The sequence below is a fragment of the Emys orbicularis genome, chromosome 1, assembly GCF_028017835.1.
Source record: "Emys orbicularis isolate rEmyOrb1 chromosome 1, rEmyOrb1.hap1, whole genome shotgun sequence".
Classification (NCBI taxonomy): domain Eukaryota; kingdom Metazoa; phylum Chordata; order Testudines; family Emydidae; genus Emys; species Emys orbicularis.
Window position 1 is genome coordinate 138731050 of NC_088683.1, and position 23407 is coordinate 138754456.

The 23407-nt window shown below is 42.4% G+C and overlaps 1 protein-coding gene across 1 annotated transcript in view; it reads right to left on the minus strand.

Annotated features, from left to right (window-relative positions):
- Positions 1-3773: 3773 nt before the first annotated feature.
- The window catches only part of CD9 (CD9 molecule), a 46102-nt gene continuing 26468 nt past the window's right edge, over positions 3774-23407 (minus strand). Inside the window, exons 2-8 of the mRNA XM_065423605.1 lie at positions 22437-22539; positions 16532-16629; positions 14305-14379; positions 12646-12738; positions 11363-11452; positions 5210-5293; positions 3774-4166 (exon numbers count right to left, since the gene is read on the minus strand). Coding sequence (XP_065279677.1) covers positions 4101-4166; positions 5210-5293; positions 11363-11452; positions 12646-12738; positions 14305-14379; positions 16532-16629; positions 22437-22539 — 609 coding nt within the window. The 3' untranslated portion in view covers positions 3774-4100. The remainder of the gene's footprint in view (positions 4167-5209; positions 5294-11362; positions 11453-12645; positions 12739-14304; positions 14380-16531; positions 16630-22436; positions 22540-23407) is intronic.

The window sequence follows — 23407 nt, forward strand, 5'->3', positions numbered from 1 at the left end:
AAAATCTTACTCATCTATTTTTATCTCGGCTAACGAAGCCTGTAAACATTGTAGATGCTCTAGCGTCACTTAAAAGTGACTTTTGCTAGTGCTTGAAGACGTCCTGAATGCTGCTAGGTTGAACTAGGTCATTTTCATACAGCTGCTGACAAGCAGAAACCAGAGCTGTGGATTAGTATATGATCATAGTAATTATACAGCAGCCCTCAGGCACAAGCCACCTTCTAAACATAGAAACCCAGCAAACTTAGCTCTGGACTGTGCTGAGTTAATGTTCACACTTGTCTGTTTCTTAGTTTTAATGGTAGTTTTTCTGATAAACAGTACCACCCTTATTATTCCCTCCCTGAGGGCCTGGAAACATTTGTAAGTGTTGCTGCATGGAAGGGAGAAGGCACAGGCATGGGTAACTTCAGGGATTTCTTCACTCTTCTACAGGCCAGCTGACACTATCAGTATGTGCACTCCTATAAAGCCAGGGCACACTTTCATAATGGCTGCAGGCTTCCTGCATTTTCCCTGCTGCTCCCTTTCTTAAAGGGACAATGAGCTTTTTGCACTGTCCAATTTTTAAAACCCTCGTGTCACATTTCCAGCTCTTCCCTGGTTACTTACAATACTTGGCGGTTTCTATTACTGTATTTAATTGTCATTTGTGCACATGGCATCACCCCTCACAAGGTGCCTTGAAGGGAGCTGCCCACAACAGGATTACGGGGGGGTAGGACTGCTGTGAAGATGGAGAGAGGCAGAGAGAAAACTCATCCTGGAGGTTCCAAAGGCAAAAGTTATGGAAGCAAGCACTTGCACAGAAGTCCATTGGGCAGCAGGCTAATTTACATTTGAGTGCAGGGGGGAGATCCTCAGTTTGTGCAAGTCAGAGTAGCTCTATGGGAAGTCAATGGAACCCATTTATGCCCATGGAGGTTTACTTCTTGTTTTAATCAACAGGCCACAGCACCACAAAACCAGGATGTCTTAGCATTCTAGTTATATGCCTTGTCTTACCAGATCTTGTTGGTGTTTGAGTTGTTCAAATGCCTACTCCTGAAGTGAAGCCTGGGGAGGGGTAGTTAATATGTTTAGGTCAACAACACTAGAAGAGGAAGAGAAGAATGAACCCAGCTGAAACCAAAGGAAGGTGGTTCAGGTCAGCAGAGCCGGAGCATACTTACAGGTTTTTTCCACTGGCCTAGTTAAAGTCTGGTAGGTCTATTGTGAAAACTGAAATGGATCCTTCATGTACACAAGTGTCCAGGTTCTCTGTTAAGTCTCATCTTAAATATGGCACCACTTACAGCACTGGGCTCCCTGCCTCCATGCTGTGGTACTGGGAGAGTACCATGTTTGAAGGAAGGGTGTCACTTCCTGAGTCAGCGGTTCCAGCATCACATTAGGTTTTCCCCTCAGGGAGTTTCCCATTCAAGGAGGGAACTGAGCCTAGCCCCATTGCTTTGAAGCCCTTTCTCTCTGTGTAATTTGTAGAGTGAAGCTGGAGGATAAAATGTGCTAGAGAAGTGGTTATTCACATTATCCTGAATGATGCATGCACGATTTGCCTTGTTGGTTTTGAAATAAAGTTAGGAACATTTGAAAAACTGCAGGTTAAGCATGAACAGCACATGACTGTCCTTAAAGTACATGCCGGGGTACAATTCTCTACATAAAATGGAGGCATGAACACATTCAATAGATGCAAATTCAGCTAAGCTTTAAGAGGAGCAAGGGTGGTGCAGGAAATTCAGACTTTACTAAGAAATATATGCACCCTCTGGAGTCTACACACGAGCATTACTTAGTATGGCAACAATAAGCACCTTAATGTTTGCTTCTCCACACCTGTGCAGAGAACAGAGTAGTGAACACATTCTTTATGTTGCAGTAGCACCTAAAGACCCAGGTTGAAATTAGGGCCCCACTGTGCTAGGCACTGCACACACATCTAGTGAGAATCTCTGTTTCAGACCTTACAGTGTAAGTAAGAGACAAATGGTGGGGGAAAGGTAAACTGAGGCACATGGGGTGCTGTGACTTGCTCACGGTCACACTGCAGGCTCAAGCAAAGTAGAAATTAGAGTGCAAGTCTTCTGACTCAATCTAGTGCTCTAGCTAAAACTTCTTTATTTTGTACAGAACCTCTGCCGGCTTCCCACCCCCAACCTTAATGCAATGTTCAGAATGTACCTGCAGAAAAGGCTGATCATGCATAAACTAAAGGTTCCATGGCAGTATTAGCTTTTCTCCTTTGCACAGCTGTAGTATTTCAGATGTCTGTTTCTGTATACTTCAATTACAGTGGTTACTGGAAGCAGCCACTATAATTAAGACTGAAAAATAGTTTCTATTATAACTTTGTTTTCAGATGGAAACATGAAATTTGGCACACAATGGCACAAACAACATGTTTTGGTAGGTTTGGGGAAAGAACACAAAATTAAGTCATTGAGAAATCTGAGCATGCTCAGTGAGCATCTGACTGAGAAGTTTAGGGAAGCATTGTGACATCACAGCATGTTCTCTCTGTAAATCCAGACATTAAGGCTGCTGCTCTGAGGCAGTTTGAATGAAGTGTCTCACTGACAAAGCAGAATCCTTCCCTGCTGCCCTTAAAATGCTAATAATTTTGAAGGAATTTGTGCAATGTTAATGTATTTGAGAAATAGTGTGATTAAAAGCTTCACTTTACACACGTATGCACAAAAGGTAAAGAGTCAACATTCAACCTTGACTTGTCATTTCCTAATTTAAATGCTTGATTTTCCTCAGTGTACATTTGTAAAAAATGAAGCACTGTATAGATAACGTAGCAGAGTTGACAATAATGGGGAAGCCAAGTTTTTAGTTAAGCATTTTGCTTTTAAGCGCTGATCCTTACTACAGTTGCCAACCCTTCTGGATTGTCCTGGAGTCTCCAGGAATTAAAGATTAATCTTTTTAATTAAAGAGTGTTATGTGATGAAGCCTCCAGGAATATGTCCAACCAAAATTGGCAACCCCATTAAACACTGCCTTTATTTACCTTTTTGCCTTTTACAGTAGAACCTTGCTAAACTCATCCCTTGTACCATTTTGGTGTGAGAGAGTTACAAGTGAACACAGTAGTTGCTACCAATTGAGTCGAGTTCGTTTTGTGATAGATGCCAGCTACTTTTGTTTGTGAATTATTGAATTTTTGTTAACAGTGAGTTAACGCTTGAGGTAAAGAGGGAAAAGCATGGGCAGAGCTGTTTGCCAAATATAACATTTTGTGCTTTTAACTCACTGTGTTAAAATGAAGCATTTTCACTTTCAAAGAGCCACCCCTCAGGTCTAAGAAGTGGAAAAGACTGCAAATTCTTTGGGGCAGGGACGGACTGTCTTTTTGTTCTGTTTGTACAGCACCTAGCACATTGGGGTCCTGGCCCATGACGGGGGCTCCTAGGCACTGTAATACAAATAGTAATAGGTTCCACCCAGAGGGTGGCCTTGAGACACTTACATTAAACTGAAAGAAGATGCTTAGCTTTATGCTACCCATTTAACGTTAATTATTGCAGTGCTGTAATAATGCTAATAGGTCAGATTGCCTCTCACTGCCAGCTATTCTCCCCACACCATGTCACCCTCATCAAGAAAAGGGTGAGGGGAAAAGGGATGAGGTGCAGGTTTCTCCAAGCAGAAACTGGTGCAGGGTCAGTCTCCAAACCTTCTGTGCAGGGTCCCTTCTGTGCGCAGACTGCTGACAACATGGTTTAATGGAGGGCATGTGGGCAAGATTAAGAACCTAATCACTCTGCATTTAAGGTCTTAATCTTTATTAAGTATCAAATTGTCTCCAACATAAATTACATCCTGATTATGATAAGTTTCAAGAAACCAAACAGCCATTTAAGGACAAATTGTTTTATGTACAATATCTTTGACTTTAGTCTAACAAATATAGTACCTTTTACTATTGGATTTTTTTAAAACTTTATAAACATAAAAAGCAATAAGTAAAACATCAATACCAAATAAAGCATTAAAAAAGGTAACAAATATATAATTTTAGAAATGCTTTAAGAATGCTAAAGTTAATAACAGACATTTGTAGAGTGCAGAGATCTTCTTTGTTAAATCCCTTAGACCATTTCTCTGGTTCTGCGGATAGCACAGCAGAGGATCATACTGAAGATCATGCCAAAGATCTGGAAAAGGAAAGCAGACTCATTTAGAATACATTATAGGATTAGCTTTCTGGTGATGCAGCTCTCCCAAAAACATAAGTGTGGGTGCTCTTGCTCTCCCTGGCCTCTAGGCCAAGTTACTTCCACTGTGTGTGTTCTTTATCACAGATATTTATTTCCTACCCCCCATTATAAAAGCCACCACGACCTCTCTTTGATCTTAAGGGCAAGGGAAGGCACAAAAGCACTCTCCCCTGAGAGAGGAGCAGATAACCTGAGGTGCCCTCCGTAAAAAGTTCCCCACCCCACTCTTGGGCAGCAGTGTGTGGAGGGATATCAGGTTGTGCATTGTCCAACTACGCTAGGAAGTGCTGACTTTCCACCAGTTTCTTTGGAGACAGCATGCAGGATTTTAGTGAGTTATTAAAAACAGTTGTTCTTAATACAGCTTAGTCTCATTCTCTGCTTGGCACAAATTTCCAAGTGCCCGAGCACTATATTATCCACGAGAGGAGGCAAGATACTCTAACTTCAAACTAAACTTTTTAAAAATTCAATTTCTTAGCCCAGTTTTCATGATGTGACTGGCTGGGTAAACAGCTAGCAAAGAAGAGGAACACACTAGTATCAATCAGACTTTTCTCTGGGGTGGGGTGGGAGAGGAAAAAGATGCAGTTGTATTATAGTCAAAGTATCAGTCTTCAATTAAACCTCTCAAGTAAAACACAATAAAGGGAAAACATACACAATTTTTGCTCTTGGCTCACAATTCTAGGGTCCCTAGCAGAGTATTTAGAGTGAAAACTAAAGTACCAAAGCATAGCTGTAAATACCATTTGCTCGGATGGCAGGCTCCATAGTTTAAATCAATACAAGGCACACACTGTTGTACTGAAATCATAGAAGCAGGATTGTTCTTGGTGACATTTTTGTGTGAGGAAGGATAAGAGGATTAGATCCTCATTGTAAGGTATCAGATCAGTGGAAAAAGTACATCTTAACTTGAGAAGGCCATCACAATTTCCCCATCAGATTTAATTGACTGAAAGGATCAAGAAACTTACCATTACCACAGCAATACCAATGCCAACTGCTGCAATCACATTCAATTTAGAAGTAAAGACCTCCTCAATGGCTGCAGGGCATGTCTGAAAAGAAGAAAAAAAAGGGTGGGGAGCTTATCTTAAGTACTATTTTACATATATGCAGTTTTGGCTTACAAAATTATGTGGTACTATGAGCAGCACTACACCTTGACCTGATCAGACAGCACATGCTGAATCTGATCCAACTACAATAGAAGCAAATATTTATCTCCTGAAAGTGGCCTGCAAAGAAGGATGGGAAAGGGGAGGCAGCTTGCCTTTAAAAATGGATGCACAATTTTTTCCCCCTTGCTTCTATTATACACTAAAACTTTCAGGTCTTTTCTACCCTAGACGAAAAAGGCCTTGTCTAGGGTAGGCTTTTCCCACACTAGAATTTCCAGCCACTACTGTCAGTGATTTAGCAACAATGGTGGAAGTACTAGTGTATACACGTTACCAGCAGCTAACTTTTTAGCTGCTACGTTGCCTAACCCTGCTTGGAGCAGCCCTATACAACATAGTTAATACTCTAATGGCTGACCTGTGCTAGCACTTGAACTGTTACTACAGTTTTAAAGTAAGTGTCTTGTGTACACGACTCATGGTAACTGGAGAATTAGTGAAACTGTGACATCACAAGTGACTGAAAGCCAAGCAACTGTGGTCTCATCTGTATTCAGAGTTGCACCAAACTAAATGTGTTGTTTTAAACTAGTTAAACCAATGCAAAGCCCTATGTGGAGCCTACGTAATGAGCTAAAGCACTGTTTTGTTTCAAAATTTAGGATTCAAAACTCATTTCCCACAGTGGTTAGTCCTGTTTTAGGCCAGAAGTTTTGTTGAACTAAGGAAGCAGGGTTTCTGTAATGACTTAAAAAAAAAAATTAAAAAACAAAACAAAACAAAAACAAAACAAACCACCACACACAGGAATGGGTCATTAGCTTACTGCAAAGGCTCTACCAAGACATCCAGTGGGCTGCCGTTAGTCTAGCTCAGTGGTTCTCAACCTATTTACCATTGTGGGCCGCATCCAATACTACCCGTATGGCCCTGAGGATGTGACATGGGACACAGCTCTGTGCTGATTGGGCCACAAGTGGGCCACAGGCCACAGTTTGAGAACCACTGGTTTTGACCTGTTTGGCACAAGTGACCCTGCCAGGAGTTATGCTCTCACCAGCATAGCTCTCAGGTTATAGGGAAGTCTTACCCTCCAAATTAAACTTCAGATATTTAACACCATTGTAAAGTCAGTCTTACAATATGGTGCTGAAATTTGGAGACTTAAGACCTTACTAATCTAAACTCCAAGTTTTCATAAAACGTTACCTTAGACAAATCCTCAATATCAGATGGCCAGAAAATAAATAAAGAAATATACAAAAAAAGAAAGAAAATCACACATTAAGAACTCTATTAGAGGACGAAACAGAAATGGATAGGACAGGAAACGACCAAATGAAAATGGCTAAGACATACATGGAGGTAACACCTGAACATCGTAAGAGAGGCATTAGTCTGAAACCCCCAGGAGAAGAGGCGGATGAGGTGGGCCATGGATAACATGGAAACGCACAACAGAAAGCTATCAATTTGACACAGGAAGAAGCCAAGACTGCAGCAGGAGACCAGCAAAGATGGAAGTCAGTGGTGAAGGCCCTTTGTTCCGCATGGAATACAGAGGCATAAGAAAAAGAGAGAGGCGCCTGAAATTATAACTCCGATAAAAAAAATTGGAGAAGGTTGCACTTAGATGCTTTCTTTCTCCCTATTTGAGGTACACAAAAATAACTGTATAAACTATACTATTAGTGGTAGCAGGCATCATATCACTAGAACGTATGCTAGCACAGTAAGCCGAATGTTTAAAATAAATAAGATTCAAAATTCTACCATTTATCTGGTTTCTGGTCTCCCCACTCCCTTAACCCCAGAAACCCTTGAACACTCCCCAGTAGCCCTTTGAATTCCAACTGACTCACGCAAGCATCACAGGCTTTTAAGTGGAGATGTGGGGACACGTAAAGCTGCTAGTCCTTACAGAGCACTCTAAGTTGTGGTTCTAATTAGTACTGCTTCACCTTGTGGGATACCACATACTTGTAAAAAGCACATACTTGTAGTAACCCAAACAATGGGTGGATGCAGTAGCACCTAGAGCAGTGGTTCCCAAATTGGGGTTCGCAGAACGTTACAGGGGGTTCGCAAGAAAAAATTCATTAATGGCGGCCAGAGGACCCCGACATTGGAGGCAGCAGGTGGGACAGCAGGGGAGACAACCCGAGCCCCAGGGAGAGCAGGGCCGTGCAGTTGGGGCTGGCAGCCCGAGCCCTGCCCCCATCAGCAGGGGAGCCGGCAGCCCGAACCCCAGCGCTCTGCACGGGGCTGGCAGCCCGAACCCCAGGGAGAGCGGGGCAGGGCAGTTGGGGCTGGCAGCCCGAGCCCTGCCCCCCGTCAGCGGGGGAGCCGGCAGCCCCGAGCCTCAGGGAGAGCGGGGCCAGGCAGTTGGGGCTGGCAGCCCGAACCCTGCCCCCGTCAGCAGGGGAGCCGGCAGCCTGAGCCCCAGGGAGAGCGGGGCCGGGCAGTTGGGGCTGGCAGCCCAAGCCCTGCCCCCCGTCAGCGGGGGAGCCGGCAGCCCGAGCCCCAGGGAGAGCGGGGCCGGGCAGTTGGGGCTGGCAGCCCAAGCCCCAGCGGTCAGCGGGACCTGCAGCACAAGCTCAGTGGAGCTCAGTTGACCGGGGCGGTCAATGGGGTCCAGCAGCAGGAGCCCCAGGGAGTGTGGATCCGGCAGCCCAGACCCTGGCGCGGGGCCAGTAGCCTGAGCCCTGTGGTGGACAGGGTGGCAGCTGAGACCCCCAGGCCTGCAGGTGGCAGCTCGGACTCCTGTCCTTGTCAGACAGGGGAAGTTGGTATGGAGGGCAGAGTGAGCAGGAGCAGTGCTGTACGTGGGGGGTGGTCCAAGCTAATTTGTCCTTCACAGGACACCCTCCTAGGGAGAAACCTCGTGGCGGAAGAAAAGCTGTTTGGGAGCCAAACCAGCCGGAAGCACGTTGTAGCCAGTGTAGCAGTGTTAAGGTGCCTCTGTAATTGTCATTCTCTCTGGAGTGCTGTTTTGCTTCAGTGAGACTTGAGTGAATCTTCTCATTTTCTAGTTTGTTGGTTGTTAGCAGTCTCTCTGTGTTGTTTTTATTAGAACTTTTGTACACAAGTTCAAAGGATAAGTGGCTGAAAAAGGAAAGTGTAAAGACGCAAGAATCAGCTAGTGTTTCCTCAAGTCCACACTGTGGAAAATCTACGTCTAATGATCATGATGGTCCTGGAAAGTCACTTACAAAGAAAAGAAAATATGATGATGATGATGATGATTATATAAAATATGGCTTTACATGCATTGGTGATCAAAAATGTCCAAAACCCCCGTGTGTGATTTGTGGTGATGTTCTAGCAAACAGCAGCCTCAAACCTTCTCTACTTCGGCGCCATTTAGAAACTAGGCATCCTGCACAACTCGACAAGCCTGTTGATTTTTTCAAGCGAAAATTAGCTGAGAGGAAAAGTGACATTACCAGTTTTATATCCAAAGCAAGTACTGATAATGAAAATGCACTTGAAGCATCATACCGCGTGAGCTACCGAGTAGCAAAAGCATCAGAAGCCCATACCATAGCAGAGAGCTTGATTGGTCCATGTATAAAAGATGTAGTTCATTGCATGCTCGGAGAAAAGGCTGCAAAAAGGATTGACATGGTACCTTTGTCCAATAATACGTTGTCACGAAGAATTTATGACATGTCAAATAATGTAGAGACCATAATTGTACATAGAGTGAAAAATAGTCCATATTATGCTATACAGTTGGATGAATCAACTGATGTAGCTAATCTAGCTATTTTGCTACTGTTTGTACGTTATGTGAATGAAGGTCTGGTTGAAGACTTGTTGTTTTGCCGACCATTGGAAGAACGTACAACTGGAGAAGATATCTTCAATCTGACTAATGCATATTTTCAAGAAAAGGAAATCGATTGGTCTCGTTGCCTAGGCATTTGCACTGATGGGGCCACATCAATGACGGGGAAGTATCCTGGATTTGTAGCTCGAACAAAAAAGGTTGCATCAAAAGTCTCTTGGACTCATTGCAGCATCCATAGACAAGCCCTCGCAACAGAACCCGTGCCTGAGGGACTGCAGGAAGTGCTGCACAATGCAGTGAAAATGGTGAATTTCATAAAATCACGGCCAACAAATTCCAGAATATTTCACGTACTTTGTGAAGAAATGGGTAGCATACACGATTGTCTGTTGCCCCATACTGAAGTTAGATGGCTCTCAAGGGGCAAAATCCTGGTGCGCTTGTTTGAGCTTAGAACGGAAATCCTAGTTTTTTTTCCAACAGCCACCCTTTCCACCTTGCCAGCTGTATGGAAAATAATGTCTGGCTCCAGAGCCTAGCTTATTTAGCAGATATTTTCTCAAGAATTAATGACCTAAATTTATCTCTTCAAGGTCTCAATATAACAGTTTTCAATGTGCAAGAACGAGTTGAATCCATGATAAAGAAGTTGCAGTTCTGGGAAAGTTGTTTGGAAAACAATCAAACTGAGTGTTTCAGTAATCTTCATGACTTCCTGGCAGAACATAAACTTCAGTTGGATCAGTGCACTAAAACCAATATAACTGCACACCTAAAACGACTTTGCACAACTTTCAGGGATTACTTTCGAGCTATATCAGGCGATAATGACTGGATTCGCAACCCTTTTGATGATACCACTTTCTCAACACAGATATTGAACACTGAGGAAAAAGAGAAATTGATTGAGATCTCCTGTGATTACGAACTGAAAAGGAGTTTCAGAAATCTGCCATTGATCAACTTTTGGCTGAGTTTAAGAAACGAGTACCCCCTTCTGAAAAAGGCAGAAAAAGCTGCTGCAGTTTTGTTACCATTTTCAACAACATACTTATGCGAGAAAGCGTTTTCCTCGTATGTACATCTGAAAACAAAATACAGAACCAGACTTGATGCCGAACCAGACCTGAGACTATATCTTTCTCCAAAGGTTCCAGACTTCAAAGAGCTATGCAGAGCAAAGCAAGTGCATCTATCACACTGAGGAAATTTAAATTTAAAACCCTGGAAATATTCATTTTTAGGAGATTTCACAATTTAGAGAAAGGGGTTCGCGGGCTGTTAAAGTTTGGGAACCACTGACCTAGAGGATACAAGTGCCCACAAAAAGTCAGCAGCACAGTTTTATAGCTGCATAAGCTAAATTGAAGGCGTTGATAGAATGCATGTTAATCATGAAGGAAATGTGGTTGATGAACAACACTGTATATGTACATCTGAGAGTCTCTCGCTGATTTTACTTGAAAAGTGAATGCATATAGCACCCATAAATACATGGATTATAAGCTGGCAGAAGGAACTTCAATGGCAGTGTAGAGAGTAGTTTTGGTTTTTTTTAAATAAAAAGGAGAAGAGAATTTGTTGGAGTGATGGGAAGGAGAAAAGGCTGAGTTGTCCAGAAGGATCCTACAGGGATCTGCATTAACCTCAACTGCTGTGGCACCTTGACAACAGGATTTCATGGGGTAGCCAGAGCTGAAGAGCACTTGCTCCATATGATGTGCTCACCTAGAGGAAGCCCACCAATTTCCTCCATGGTTAGTGCTGTTTTTCCCCCTCATTAAATTCAAACCTGCAGTTTCATTTTCACATGCTCTGTCCATCCCAGCTGCAGAGCTACGGCTGCAAAGCCACAGTGCAGCATTGCTGCAGACCCTTTGAGGAAGGGGAAGGAAAGGGTTGTGAAGACCTGAACACCAGCATGCAGACGCTCTGGGTGAAATCACGGCCCACTGAAGTCAGTGGCACAACTCCCACTGATTTCAATGTGTATACAACTCAAGTTGCACAGGGATGTGGTCAGGATTTTCTATTGGTATAGAATATATATATATATTTGGGGGGAGGGGGAGAAGGAGGGGGTCTTTCCAGGGAAGGGGATTATCTGGCCCATAGTTCATTATTCAGTCGTGTGCTTCTCTAGCCTGTTCCCTGTCAAATGTAGGTGTAATGGCAGGGAACCGCTATATGCAATGAGTTCAGTCTTCAGTTACCTGTAATGTAATTGCCTCCAATCCTTCCTTCTTAGGGCAGGTGTCTGTTATCAGCTGATCCAAAATAGGTGTCATACCACAACAGTTTAGCTACAAGAGAAAATAGAAAAAGTAAAATCTTTAGGAACCTTGATGCTTTAGATTTTTATCTAAAACAACAAGCAAGACAGGTTACTTTATACTGGTATACACAAATATCAAATAGGAGAGTTTCAAATAGTTAAGTTACATCAGTCAGTTTGACTGTGCCACTAACAGTTTTATTTTAAAATAATGTCTTTGTTAGCATTACATTAAGAGTGAGAATTTGAACAAGTCAGGAAGTAGAGAGTTCTTTTAACAGTAAAAAAGTAGTTGCATTTTTGTCATGTAGCACGTATCTAACAGTTTTGATCACAGTTTATTTTATAAATGACACAACATTGCTACAGGAACCTGTTTCCATTCTCAAAAAATAAAAAAATAAAAAAAAATTCTTTACATCTACCCAGAAGAGCAGAAGTGTTTGTGACTAAAACCTGTGTACAGTTTGCTACTGATATTATCTAATGAAGTCAGAGGAGCTTGTTCAATAATCTAGTTGGCTTGTGCAGTTCCACATTTGTGCAAAGATGGCATCACACTGTTTACACATGCTGTTTCATAGCACAACGGGTATGCAGCTAATGTATCAGAATTACTGCATTGTACCCAAAACTAATATGCACATTAAAAGTCAGCAAAAATTGATGATGTATTCTGAAAGCTAATCTGGTCATCGAAAACTTGGGTTTATTTTTCCCCCCAGTCTTAGCAGAGAAACTTCCATTGAGGGTCAGTGACAAATGAAGTTTTAGACTAAAGATGTCTGAACAGTTTGTTTGCAAAAATAAGTCTCTTAAATGGGGATGGCTCAAACTTAAAAACACCCATGAATTTGGGCCAAGACCAAGTATGTGAGACGTCCTAAATTCCAGACCCAAAGAAAAAGTTTTCAGATGTTCAGGAGCTCGCAAAAAGTAGGGACTGTTAGAGCAAAGACCTTTTTAAACTTTAACTCTATAGTCTTTGCCACCATGAACACCATTATTAGAGACTAAAAAAAAAAACCCAACACATTGTGTGAATACTTAATAGTTTTTTCTCAAACTGTCATCTCTCTGTAGACTGAAATTGCCAAAACTGAAGGCTAGACATCATAATTAAGAGATAATGTTTCACGTCATTCTTAATGTATTATGCCCGGCTTCTTAAAAACAGACATCTTGTACATTTTAAAGAAATAAGTATGACCATATACTTACCGCATGTTGAAATGCTGTCAGGGTTTCTTTAGCTGCTGTCTGACTCCTCTTATCATAGGTTTCCTTGTAAAATTTCTTTACTTCATCAATAATCTACAAAAATAGCGCAAAGTTTTAGCTTGACTTGTGTTACTTATAGTAAACTTTTTCAGGACAAAAAGTAATTAAACCAGCTATTTTACAGTTTAAATGTTCCATCCTAGGAAGAGGTAACTACCCTCCATTTCCAAAGAAGTCAGCATCATAGGCCTCTAAAAATATACATGAGCCTTAGAACAACAAGGAGATAGCAAAAGGAGGAGTTGAGAAGAGAGATATATAGCAAGATCAGGGTTACAACAGTGAAAGATGTTCTTCCAATTTGTGTTTTTGGTTCTGCTCTGATACTTGACTAGGAGTAAGAAGATACCAGCTTTATAGTGTCCCTCTAAATCTTGAGGGAATCTGATGGGGATGAAAACTAAGACTTCATCCATCGGATACACGAGAGCAAATCTTTACTTATCTAGCCTTGTTTTAGCAATGGACAAGTTTCTCTGTTGTACAAGAGGATGAAAAACAAGGGAGGCTACCAATTCAGACATCTCCATAGATGCTTAAATTTTTTGGGCCCCGATCCTGCCACATATGTGTTTGCTTAGCTTTGTGCATTTGAGTAGTCCCATTGAAGTTAATTGGGCTACTCACATGCCTAAAGGGTATTTCTACACAACCTGAGGCAGCAAGCCTTGGTGCCTGGGTCAACAGACTTGGGTTAGCAGGGTTCACACTAGTGTGCTAAAAATAGTCGTGTAGATGTTGCGGCTTGGGCTGGAACTTGGGCTCTGAAGCCTAGGGAGGGGGATGGACTTCACAGCCTGAACCATAGCTTAAAAGCACTGACTACATAGCTACTTTTAGAGTGGCAGTGCGAACTTTGCTAGCTAATGTCTGTTGACTTGGGCTGGGAGACTTGTTCCTGTAGATGTACCCTAAGTGTTTGCAGGATTGGGGCTGAAGTCAATTACTATACAGTGCCTTAATTGTAGTAAAACAGAACCTTGCTAATTTGGTCCAATGCCTGGGAATCTCCTCCAGAGTTTTTCAAAGTTTAAAGAGCATGGATAATGCATTAAGATATACTCTGTATATTAGAGTAATTTCAGTTTTTAGATTATAGTATATTGTAGTACATAATAATAGGGACTTTCAGTACAGAATCTGTGACTGAGGACTTGTCTACACAGGGAGATTTACCAGCAGAATACAAACAGTATGATTATACTTTTACATTTATACTAGCATAGCTGCCTATGTAGACACACTCTTATTCTGGAATCAAAAAGTGTCCGCACAGGGAATTATAAAGTTATCATGCTACTGATAAATTTCCCCATGTAGACATGCCCATAGTCTTTGCTGAGAAGAGGGGAGAGACTGCATTGTTGTGGAGAAGTGTAAGGGTTAAGAAAATTCTCCTGTATCACGGGACAGTTAAAAAGTTTGACTCATTATACCTCCTGCATCTTTGGGAAAGATATTTTGTGTTTACATGCCAGTGAAACAATTATTTGTCTTTTGCGTTGTCCTATTAATTGTGTGATCTTAAAACAGCTGAACATGTTTTCAGTTCTTGAGGACATTTTCAGTGCTAAGAGCTTGCAATAGTCAAAAACCTACCGTCGCTTTATTTGAAAATCCCCAGATGGCAACAGCTACTTCAATGGCAAAAATTACGAGAAGGAAGGCAAAGAACTAGAAGAGAAGAGAGATTTAAGTAATTAAATCAAGGTGTTTATTGTGAGTACTTTGCAAAGAGTAGTTTTTTCAAATTAGTTGACTTAAAATCCTAAATATCATCTCTAAAGTACAATTACTATAATCCTATCAAATGATGTGACATTTCAATGGGTAAATTGTGAAGCATTTCCTGAATTAAAGAAATAAATTAAATGCCATATGTATGGGGGGGGGGGGGGGGTGCAGAGAGAAACAAGAGGAAACACAACTAGACTTTGTTTCTAAACGTTTTTATTTTGGGATGTGGTATTACTTTAAAGCCAATTCCAGGATCTTTACTTCAGAAATTAAGTGGTGATGGAGTGGTGGATTTAAGTGGTGATGGAGACAGGTTTTACACCTTTAAGCTGGCTCTGCAATATGAATGGAAAAATAGTAAGGATTATGGCAGAGGGAGACTTTAGAAGCAACATGTGGGTGGTGAATGAAAGAAGCCAGTCACATGTTTTGGTCACTCCTGAACTATGGAAACTGAACTAATGGTGTATTGTCATTGCTTTAATTCGATTGTATTGTGGAGCAGCTACAAGATGTTGAGGTCAGGCAGAAGTGTGAAAAATCCACCCCTCTGAGAGACGTAGTTAAGCCGATATAGCCCTAGTTGTAGACAGCGCTATGTCAATAGAAGAATTCTTCCACTGATTTAGCTACTGCCTGTCAGGAAGGTGGATTAATTACAGCAATGTGAGAACCCCTCCCATAGCTGTAGAATCTACACTGAAGTGCTACAGAGGTGCAGCTGCAGTGCTGCATGTGTACTGCTGTAGTGTAGACATAGCCTAAAGGCTGGTCTACACTTTAAACTTATGTTGGCATAGCTATATCCACCACAGGTGTGAAAAAAAATCACACCCGACCCACACAGCTATGCTAACAAAACCCTCATGCAGATGCAGCTATGTCAACAGAAGAGTGCTTCTGTCAACATAAACAGTGTTGTATGGGGAGGTTGTGTCCATACACATTGGTAGCAAAACTCCTGCTATCAGTGTACGTTGCGTCTATGCTAGGGGACTATGCCAGCACAGGCTCTGTAATGTAGATATCGCCTACTTCCTTCTTCTCTCACAAGTGTTCTTTCCCAATTTCTGTCACCGCCGCTCCTCTAAGATCCATCAACTCAGATCATTTTCGGCAATAGAAGTTGCACTATGGGATGTTTAGTGACCTTAAGAAGTCAAAAAGCGACCTTTGTGTCTCACACAAAGGAAGTCTGTGTGTTTAACTAACTACCAGGGAGAATCAAATTGCTGCTAGCATTTAAAAGCATTAAAGAAAGGGGTGGAAGGAGGAGTTAAAATATCAGAAAGCCAACACGTATCACTTGAATCTTCTGGAAATGAATTTTTTCCTTGACACAGCAAATGATGAGTAGTTCTTTCTCCCAGCTGTAATGGAAGCCTGTGTTGATATGCAGTTAATCTTGTGACGATTTACAGAAGACTTTATGCACAGCTATTTAATTGTGAGACATAGAGAGGCTGATAGGATGTACTAGTTTTGTATATAGGTGAGTAATGCTATCCTCCCATAATTCACTCAGAAAGAGTGGTGCCTACGACTACTGGTAACTATAGCAGTTCTTCTATTGGCTCATATGGTCGAGGGCTGTGCTTTTGAAGATGAAAACCAAGGTTCTAGTCCCATGTGTGCAATTTATATAATTATCTATTGTCTGCATTACATGTATTGGTTATACAGTATTCAGAATAAAATGCATAATAGTGCCATTATTGGCACGGTCCATCAGTTCTGCATTCACGCATCCCTCATCTCGTCTTTTAACTCTTGAATGTTGCAGCACATATCAATATTTTAGCTTGCTTTGTCTGAACAGAATATGCTTGATGGGGAATAGAGCAAGACTTGACTTCAAATGCGGGTCATTTAAATTTTGTATTATGTTAACAAATCTATATTGAGAGAGAAAAGTAAAGCTTCAAAACAAGTGATAACTGGAGTGAAATAGAGCTAGAATCTGCTGCCCGTTATTCTTATCGCATATGCCTGACATTCCCACTCTCGCCTTATTAAAACGCTTGAAGGTTCCATTTGCAGAACACATCCCAGCCCAAGATCAAATATTACCGTAAACAAAAACACTTACCAAGCCAAGCATGCACTGCGACTCTTGCACTGCACCACAACATCCCAAGAAACCAACTAACATCATGAGTGCGCCAGCTCCAATTAGAATGTAAACTCCTGGGGGTAAAGGGAAAACAAAGCTGGTGAAGTACTCACCAATAAGGGATTGTAAGATTGTAGTTAGTTTTTAATAGATTCCTCAGGGCAATAGCGTTTGTAAGTAGTTGCCTTTGCCATGGTTTAAGTTCCTAAGGTTGAAATTTTCAAAGCAGTACAGGGGATTCTTTAGAGTGAATGTATCTGAACATGCAGCAAAAAGGTAGTGAGGAAACAAATGTTTCTGTTCAAAGAAGCAATAAGATGGGTAACTCCTCTGCCACCCTTTTCACAAGTTATTAAGCCCAGAGTTTGTTTAGGACACATTATTAATAGGCTTGGCAAGATTCAATGTAAAAATAGACTGAAAAAATATCCATTGGTAACAGTTATGAGTGCAGCCTTCCCCTCCGCCCCCATGCGCGCGCGCGCGCACACACACACACACACACACACACCTTGTTGCTGCAGAGATTGCATGTCACTGGCCACACAGCAGGGCAGAGAGAGCCCTCTGCAGCTCCGCTATCACAGGAGAGAGTGAGAGTGGCTGTGGCAGTGGAGCTGCAGAGGGCTTCCTGCATGGCTACAGGGCCCATGACACTGGTCCCCGCAGGTACAAGATATGGGGACGGCTGCTGCCCTGGTGGGGCAGAGCAGAGACCTTCAGCCAGGGCAGTGAGGGGAAGCCACCCCGCTGCTGAATGGCTCCCTCCCTGGGCAGGAGTCATTCAGCAGTGGGGTAGCCTCCTTCACAGCCAGGGGCTTGTTGTCCTCCTTCTGACGGCCCTGGCCTGGGGTCTTGGCTCTGCCAGACCAGGATCCACCTTGCACCTGTGTGTCTTGGGCTCCTTGGCCACACAGAAGGCCCCGTGCAGCCCTGCCCTAACCACCCCCACAAGTGTAAAAGTCAAAATAAAAAAAAAAGTATTAATTGCCAAAATTGCAAAACAAACAAACAAATCTAATTCTGCCAAGCCTATTATAGGCAAGGGGCAGAGAATGTCTCATCCCAGAACCGTGTCTCCAAACCCATATAGGGAAAACCTGGAATTATGCCAGAACCAAATCCTGCAAATTATTCTTTGTAGAACCATGGGCTGGGCTGCAATTGTTCTGATTGGAGGCAGACGAGGTTGGCAATTTACCTCTAACCTAGGGTTTACTGGCTCCACAAGAATGTGGGTGGAAGGAAAAAGGAGTCATACCCATCTGGTATAGAGCTTAAGAGCTGTTTTTCCTTTTTAAATGAACGAGTGCCTTTTGGAATCCTCTAGGCACATGAACATAACAAAAACTACAATTTAGCTTCCTCTGCCTTTTAAAGAGGGAAAGGGAAAGAAAAAATTTCAGCCACCCACACACAACAAGAATTAAGTGACTGAGTAAACTGACTATGGTGCTCTGTCCAACTTAGGAAGTGGCTACTTGAAAGGGGTGGAGATCAGCCTGTCCTAGAGTAGGGGACCCTCCAGTAAAGACTTCCTACTTCCAGTCCCTGATACACAGTACAAAACCAGGAAATTGTCAGCATGAGTACCATGGCTGATCAACTACTGCAACTTAGCATTAATAATCAATGCACAATTTAAAAATATATATGCAGAAAACTTTGGAGCTGTCCTACAAGTTTCCTGGATGTGAACTGACAGACCAAAATACATAGATAGAGTTAGTTGAAACTTGGAATTTCCATTCTGTAAGAGATTTTGACATTTCAAAAAGTTTCCTCTCATCCTAAATTGGGATGGGGAGGTGGGTCAAAATTTTCTGCAAAACAAAAAGTTTCTGGAAAATTTTGAAGTTTGACAAAAGTGAAGTGCTTTGTTTTGACTTTTATAATATAAATTATAAAAAGTCAAAACAAAGCACTTTGACCTTATTGAAGAAAAAATATTAATGTTTTGCATTGGCAATTGCAATTAAATAGATGTGTTCCTCTGAAATATTTTGATTTTGTCAAATCAGAATTTTACAGTGGAGTGTTTTTCCATCAGAAAGTCTTCAACTGGCTCTAGAGACATTGAAGTGGCAGATTTGCCTCATGGACGCAATGAAACAAGTAGCAGACAGCTGTTTAAGTATAGTGCTCATGAAGAAACCAAATCTAATTCTAAAAAGTTGTTGCACCACAAGCCCAAGTGGACTTCAGTATTTTATCTGAAGCAGCTTAAGCCCTTAGAGAGCCTGTTTACATGACTTGCACAGCAGGGCTTTGTTGAGATAGATTTCTAGAATGGGGAAAATATTGAAAGGAGGATTAAAGGTGGACATAAGACACCATCTTTGAGAAGAATTCAGGAAGCAATCATCGGACTAGCATATCCTTGAAGAGATAATGCAATTCCAGTCACTAGGGCAACTAGAGTCACTTCCACCAGTAGATTCATAGATTCCAAGGCCAGAAGGGACAACTGTGATCATCTATCTGACCTCCTGTATAACACATGCCATAGAACGTCCCCAAAATAAAATTAAAAAAACAAAACAAAACAAAACACCCTCTAGGAATTAAAGGAAAAACAAAACAAACAAACAAAAAAAGAAAAGCCCACACCACCACCTAATCTTGATTTCAAAATTGGCAGTAATGGAGAATTCATCATGACTCTTGGTAAATTATTCTAAGGGTTGATTACCCTCACTGTCAAAAATTTACACCTTATTTCCAGTCTGAATTTGTCTAGGTTGTACTTCCAGCCTTGGATCGTGTTATATCGGTCTCTGCTACACTGAAGAGCTCATTATTAAATATTTGTTCCCCATGTAGATACATATAGATTGTAATCAAGTCATCCCTTACCCCTAATCATTCTTGTTATTCAAAAAGAAGGTTATGGAACAGCTTCCCTATGAGAAGAGATTAATAAGACTGGGCCATTTCAGCTTGGAAAAGAGACGACTAAGGGGGGATAAAGAACTAGGGGTCACCAAATGAAATTAATAGGCAGCAGGTTTAAAACAAACAAAAGAAAGTATTTCATCACACAACGCACAGTCAACCAATGGAACTCTTTACCAGAGGATGTTGTGAAGGCCAAGACTATAACAGGGTTCAAAAAGAACTAGATAAATTCGTGGAGGATAGGTCCATCAATGGCTATTAGCCAGGATGGGCAGGGATGGAGTCCCTAGCATCTGTTTGCCTGAAGCTGGGAATGGATCACTTGATGATTACCTGTTTCTGTTCATTCTCTATTAAGCATCTGGCTTTGGCTACTGTCGGAAGACAGGATACTGGGCTAGGTGGACTTTGGTCTGACTGAGTATGGCTGTTCTTATGTTGATAAACTAAAGAGATTGAGCTCTTTGATTCTATCACTATAAGGCAGCGGTTCTCAAACTGTGGGTCAGGACCCCAAAGTGGGTCACAACCCCTTTGAAAGGGGTCACCAGTGTTGGCTTAACTTGCTGGGGCCCAGGGCTGAAGCCTGAACTACACTGCCCGGGGCCGAAGCCAAAGCCCGAGGGCTTCAGCCCTGGGCAGTGGAGCTCAGGTTGCAGGCCCCCTGCCTGGGGCTGAAGCCCTTGAGCTTTGGCCCCCTTGCCCAGAGTGGTAAGGTTCGGGCTTCGCCCCCTGCCCCGAGCAGTGGGGCTTGAGCAGGCTCAGGCTTTGGTCCCCCTCCTGGGGTTGTGAAGTAATTTTTATTGTCAGAAGGGGGTCGTGGTGCAATGAAGTTTGAGAACCCCTGCTATAAGGATAAGATTAGGTCATGGAGGTCTCGGATTCCATGACTTCCAGAGATCCAGGGCCGGCTCTGGCTTTTTGGCCGCCCCGGAAAAAAAAAAAAAAAAAAAACACGGGGCGGCCAGAACGGCAAAGCAAAAAACAACAACCTGCGGCACGGGTGCAGGGGGATCAGCTGGGGGGGGAGGGAAGTGAGAGAAGGGGGCGGCCAGGGCTACAGCTCCAGTCGGCGGGGAGGGAAGGAAGAGGACTGCCCTGCAGGGCACTCTGGTTCTCCGCGCCGCCGCCCCCTACAGGGCGGCCGGAGCGGAACAAAAAAAAAAAAAGCGGCCGTGCCGCCCTAGGATTGGGCAGAATGCCGCCTCGAACAATCTGCCACCCCAAGCACCAGCTTTCTCAGCTGGTGCCTGGAGCCGGCCCTGCAGAGACCTTTGTGACATTTTCCACCTCACCCCTGCAGGGGGGCCCTGGAGCTCTGAGACCTCATGGGATGGTGGATGGTGGCCTCCTCTCCGCCCTTCATCCCCCCTCAGCCCCTTCCCAACCCCTTCATCCCCCCTCAGCCCCTTCCCCCCCCCATTATTTTTACTAAAAGTCACAGGCAGGTCACGGGCTTCCATAATTTTTTGTTTATTGCCTGCGACCTGTCTGTCACTTTTACTAAAAATAACCATGACAAAATCTTAACCTTAGCTATAAGCATTATTTTCCATTCCTTTAATCATTCTCGTGACTCTTCTCTGAACCCTCTCGAAATTTATCAACACCCTTCTTGAATTGTAGGCACCAGAACTGGACACAGTATTCCAGCAGAAGCCATACCAGTGCCAAATACAGAGGTAAAATAATCTCACTACTCCTACTCAAGATTCCCCTGTTTATGCATCCCAGAATTGCATTAACTCTTTTGGCCACAGCTGATTATCCACCATGACTCCCAAATCTTTTTAAGAGTCACTGCTTCCCAGGGTAGAGTCTCCCTTCATGTAATTTTGGCCTACATCCTTTGTTCCTAGAAGTACATATTTACATTTAGTGGTATTAAAACCTATATTGTTTGTCCCCAGTTTACCAAGCGATCCAAGAGGTTAACCTCATACCTGAGAGATAAAATGTCAAAGAGTGGTTCAGAAGGAGCTTTTAGCAGATTGAATACTCTAACCAGCTCTAGTTCTAGCCCCCATTCCCTTTGTGAATCCACAGGGAATATAATTTTGAATAGAGGAATTTGGGACTCTTCCTACTGGTAGATGCAAGATGGTACTTCAGCTCCCTTCACACCAGTGTGTAGAGGGTAGGATGCAAACTCTTGGAGGAAATGAATCTGTGAGCTTATGAACAAGTCCCTCAGGTTCTATGGAGGCTGCCTCATTTGAATATTTGCCAAGGCTACCAAACATATTACTGCATCAATGAGGCCCAATGTGCACAAGCATGATCCTTGCTGAGACTTTCTGGTTCTGGAGCATCTTCTGTGACAAATCACGATGCCCTGTGGTTTGAAAGCTTTGACACGAGCCAGGTCTACCAAGATTCATACATACTCTTGTTGCCTCTAAGTTCAGACGTTGGGAGCTTAGTAATAACTTTTATTGCACTGTAATTTTTTCAAGTCACTGCACAAATAGTAACTTGGTTTAGAATGAAGCTCTAGTGACTCTCACACCCTGCTGGAGATATAGACCAGTTCTTGGATCCCTTCCAAGGGATTGTCCTTGATCAGCCAGTCCTCCACACAGGGAAACACATGCTCTATCTCATCACGTCTAGAGAGGTCTCTAGGACTGGTAAGCATAGTGTAAGCACAGACACACACATCTCTAATGCCAGCCAAAGAGGCAAAACTGATCTATTAGTGCTCTTCTTCTATGGAATATCTTAGATCTCCACTGCATGCTAAACCAGTGTATGTATGTGTAGGCATCCGCGCGGTACAAAGCACATAGCTAGCTGTCTCCCTGAAAGAGAGGTGTGCTTATTCCAGACTCACCATATTTACCTGAACATCTTAAAATCTCAGACAACAATTGAGTATTGCACTTTGGCATGTCTTTGTGAAGGTTAAAGAAGACAGAGTCCATTATCAGAAAGTTCTTGGTACAAAGGGAATTTATGGTACTCAAATTACTTCACTGCTTACCAGTATAGAAGTTTGAATTGTTGGATTCCATCTCAAAGATATTTTTTGTCTGCGTATCAAACCGAAGCCATAGTCCAATTGCAAGGACTGCAGTTCCTAAAAGCTGTATGAGTAAAGAGAAACGTTGTTAAAGAAATAAGTATTATGCTGTTACAAATGTAGATGAGGATGATAATTTTACATATTATTTTTAGACTAATATTATTATTATGAAGGAGAAGGAGGACATTGCTTGTCATTTAATTTCCAGAACTAAGATGTTATTTTCATTTGGCATATTTACATTCCAAGTTGGTCCCGTATTAGTCTCCAGCTTTGTACATATCCAGCAGAGTATTTCACAAGTTTTATTGTACCATAATTTACAGATCAAGCTGAATGTCATTCTTGTTCCATACTGAAGACATGTTACGTATTGGACTGTGTCAACTTGCTGGGTTATATATTTCCACTTATCCCTGAACCCAACACTGCTTTACAGAGGACCTATTGTAATCAGGTTGAATACTGCATCATACTGATGTTTTCACACTGAAGACAACTTTGTAATATGCTGAAGACCATGCTTTGTAGGCAGTTTTATTTCTTCCTATATGAAGACCCACTAGTAATTTCAGTGAATTAAGGGAATAGCCAGATTTATGTCATGTGATGTTCAATGTTTCTGGCACAGTGGTAAAAATAAAAACTCTTCATATGTCTAATGAGCTCATCAGTCCAAGTCTGCCCAGCATAAAGTAGGAGCTAAGCAAAGGAGATACGTGGGTACATTGTAAGAGGGTTAAAAAATACAGAAGGCAGTGACAGAAACACTGCTCTATCCTAATCTGAAGTTCTGCATCCAAAATTGGACCAAAAAAGGTGATCTGCAAACAAAGAACCAAGTCTGTGTACCCAAGGATCCTGCCAGCCTGGCTGCGTGCACACATGTGGCAAAGGACATTTAATATTCACAGACTAACCTCTGGAAC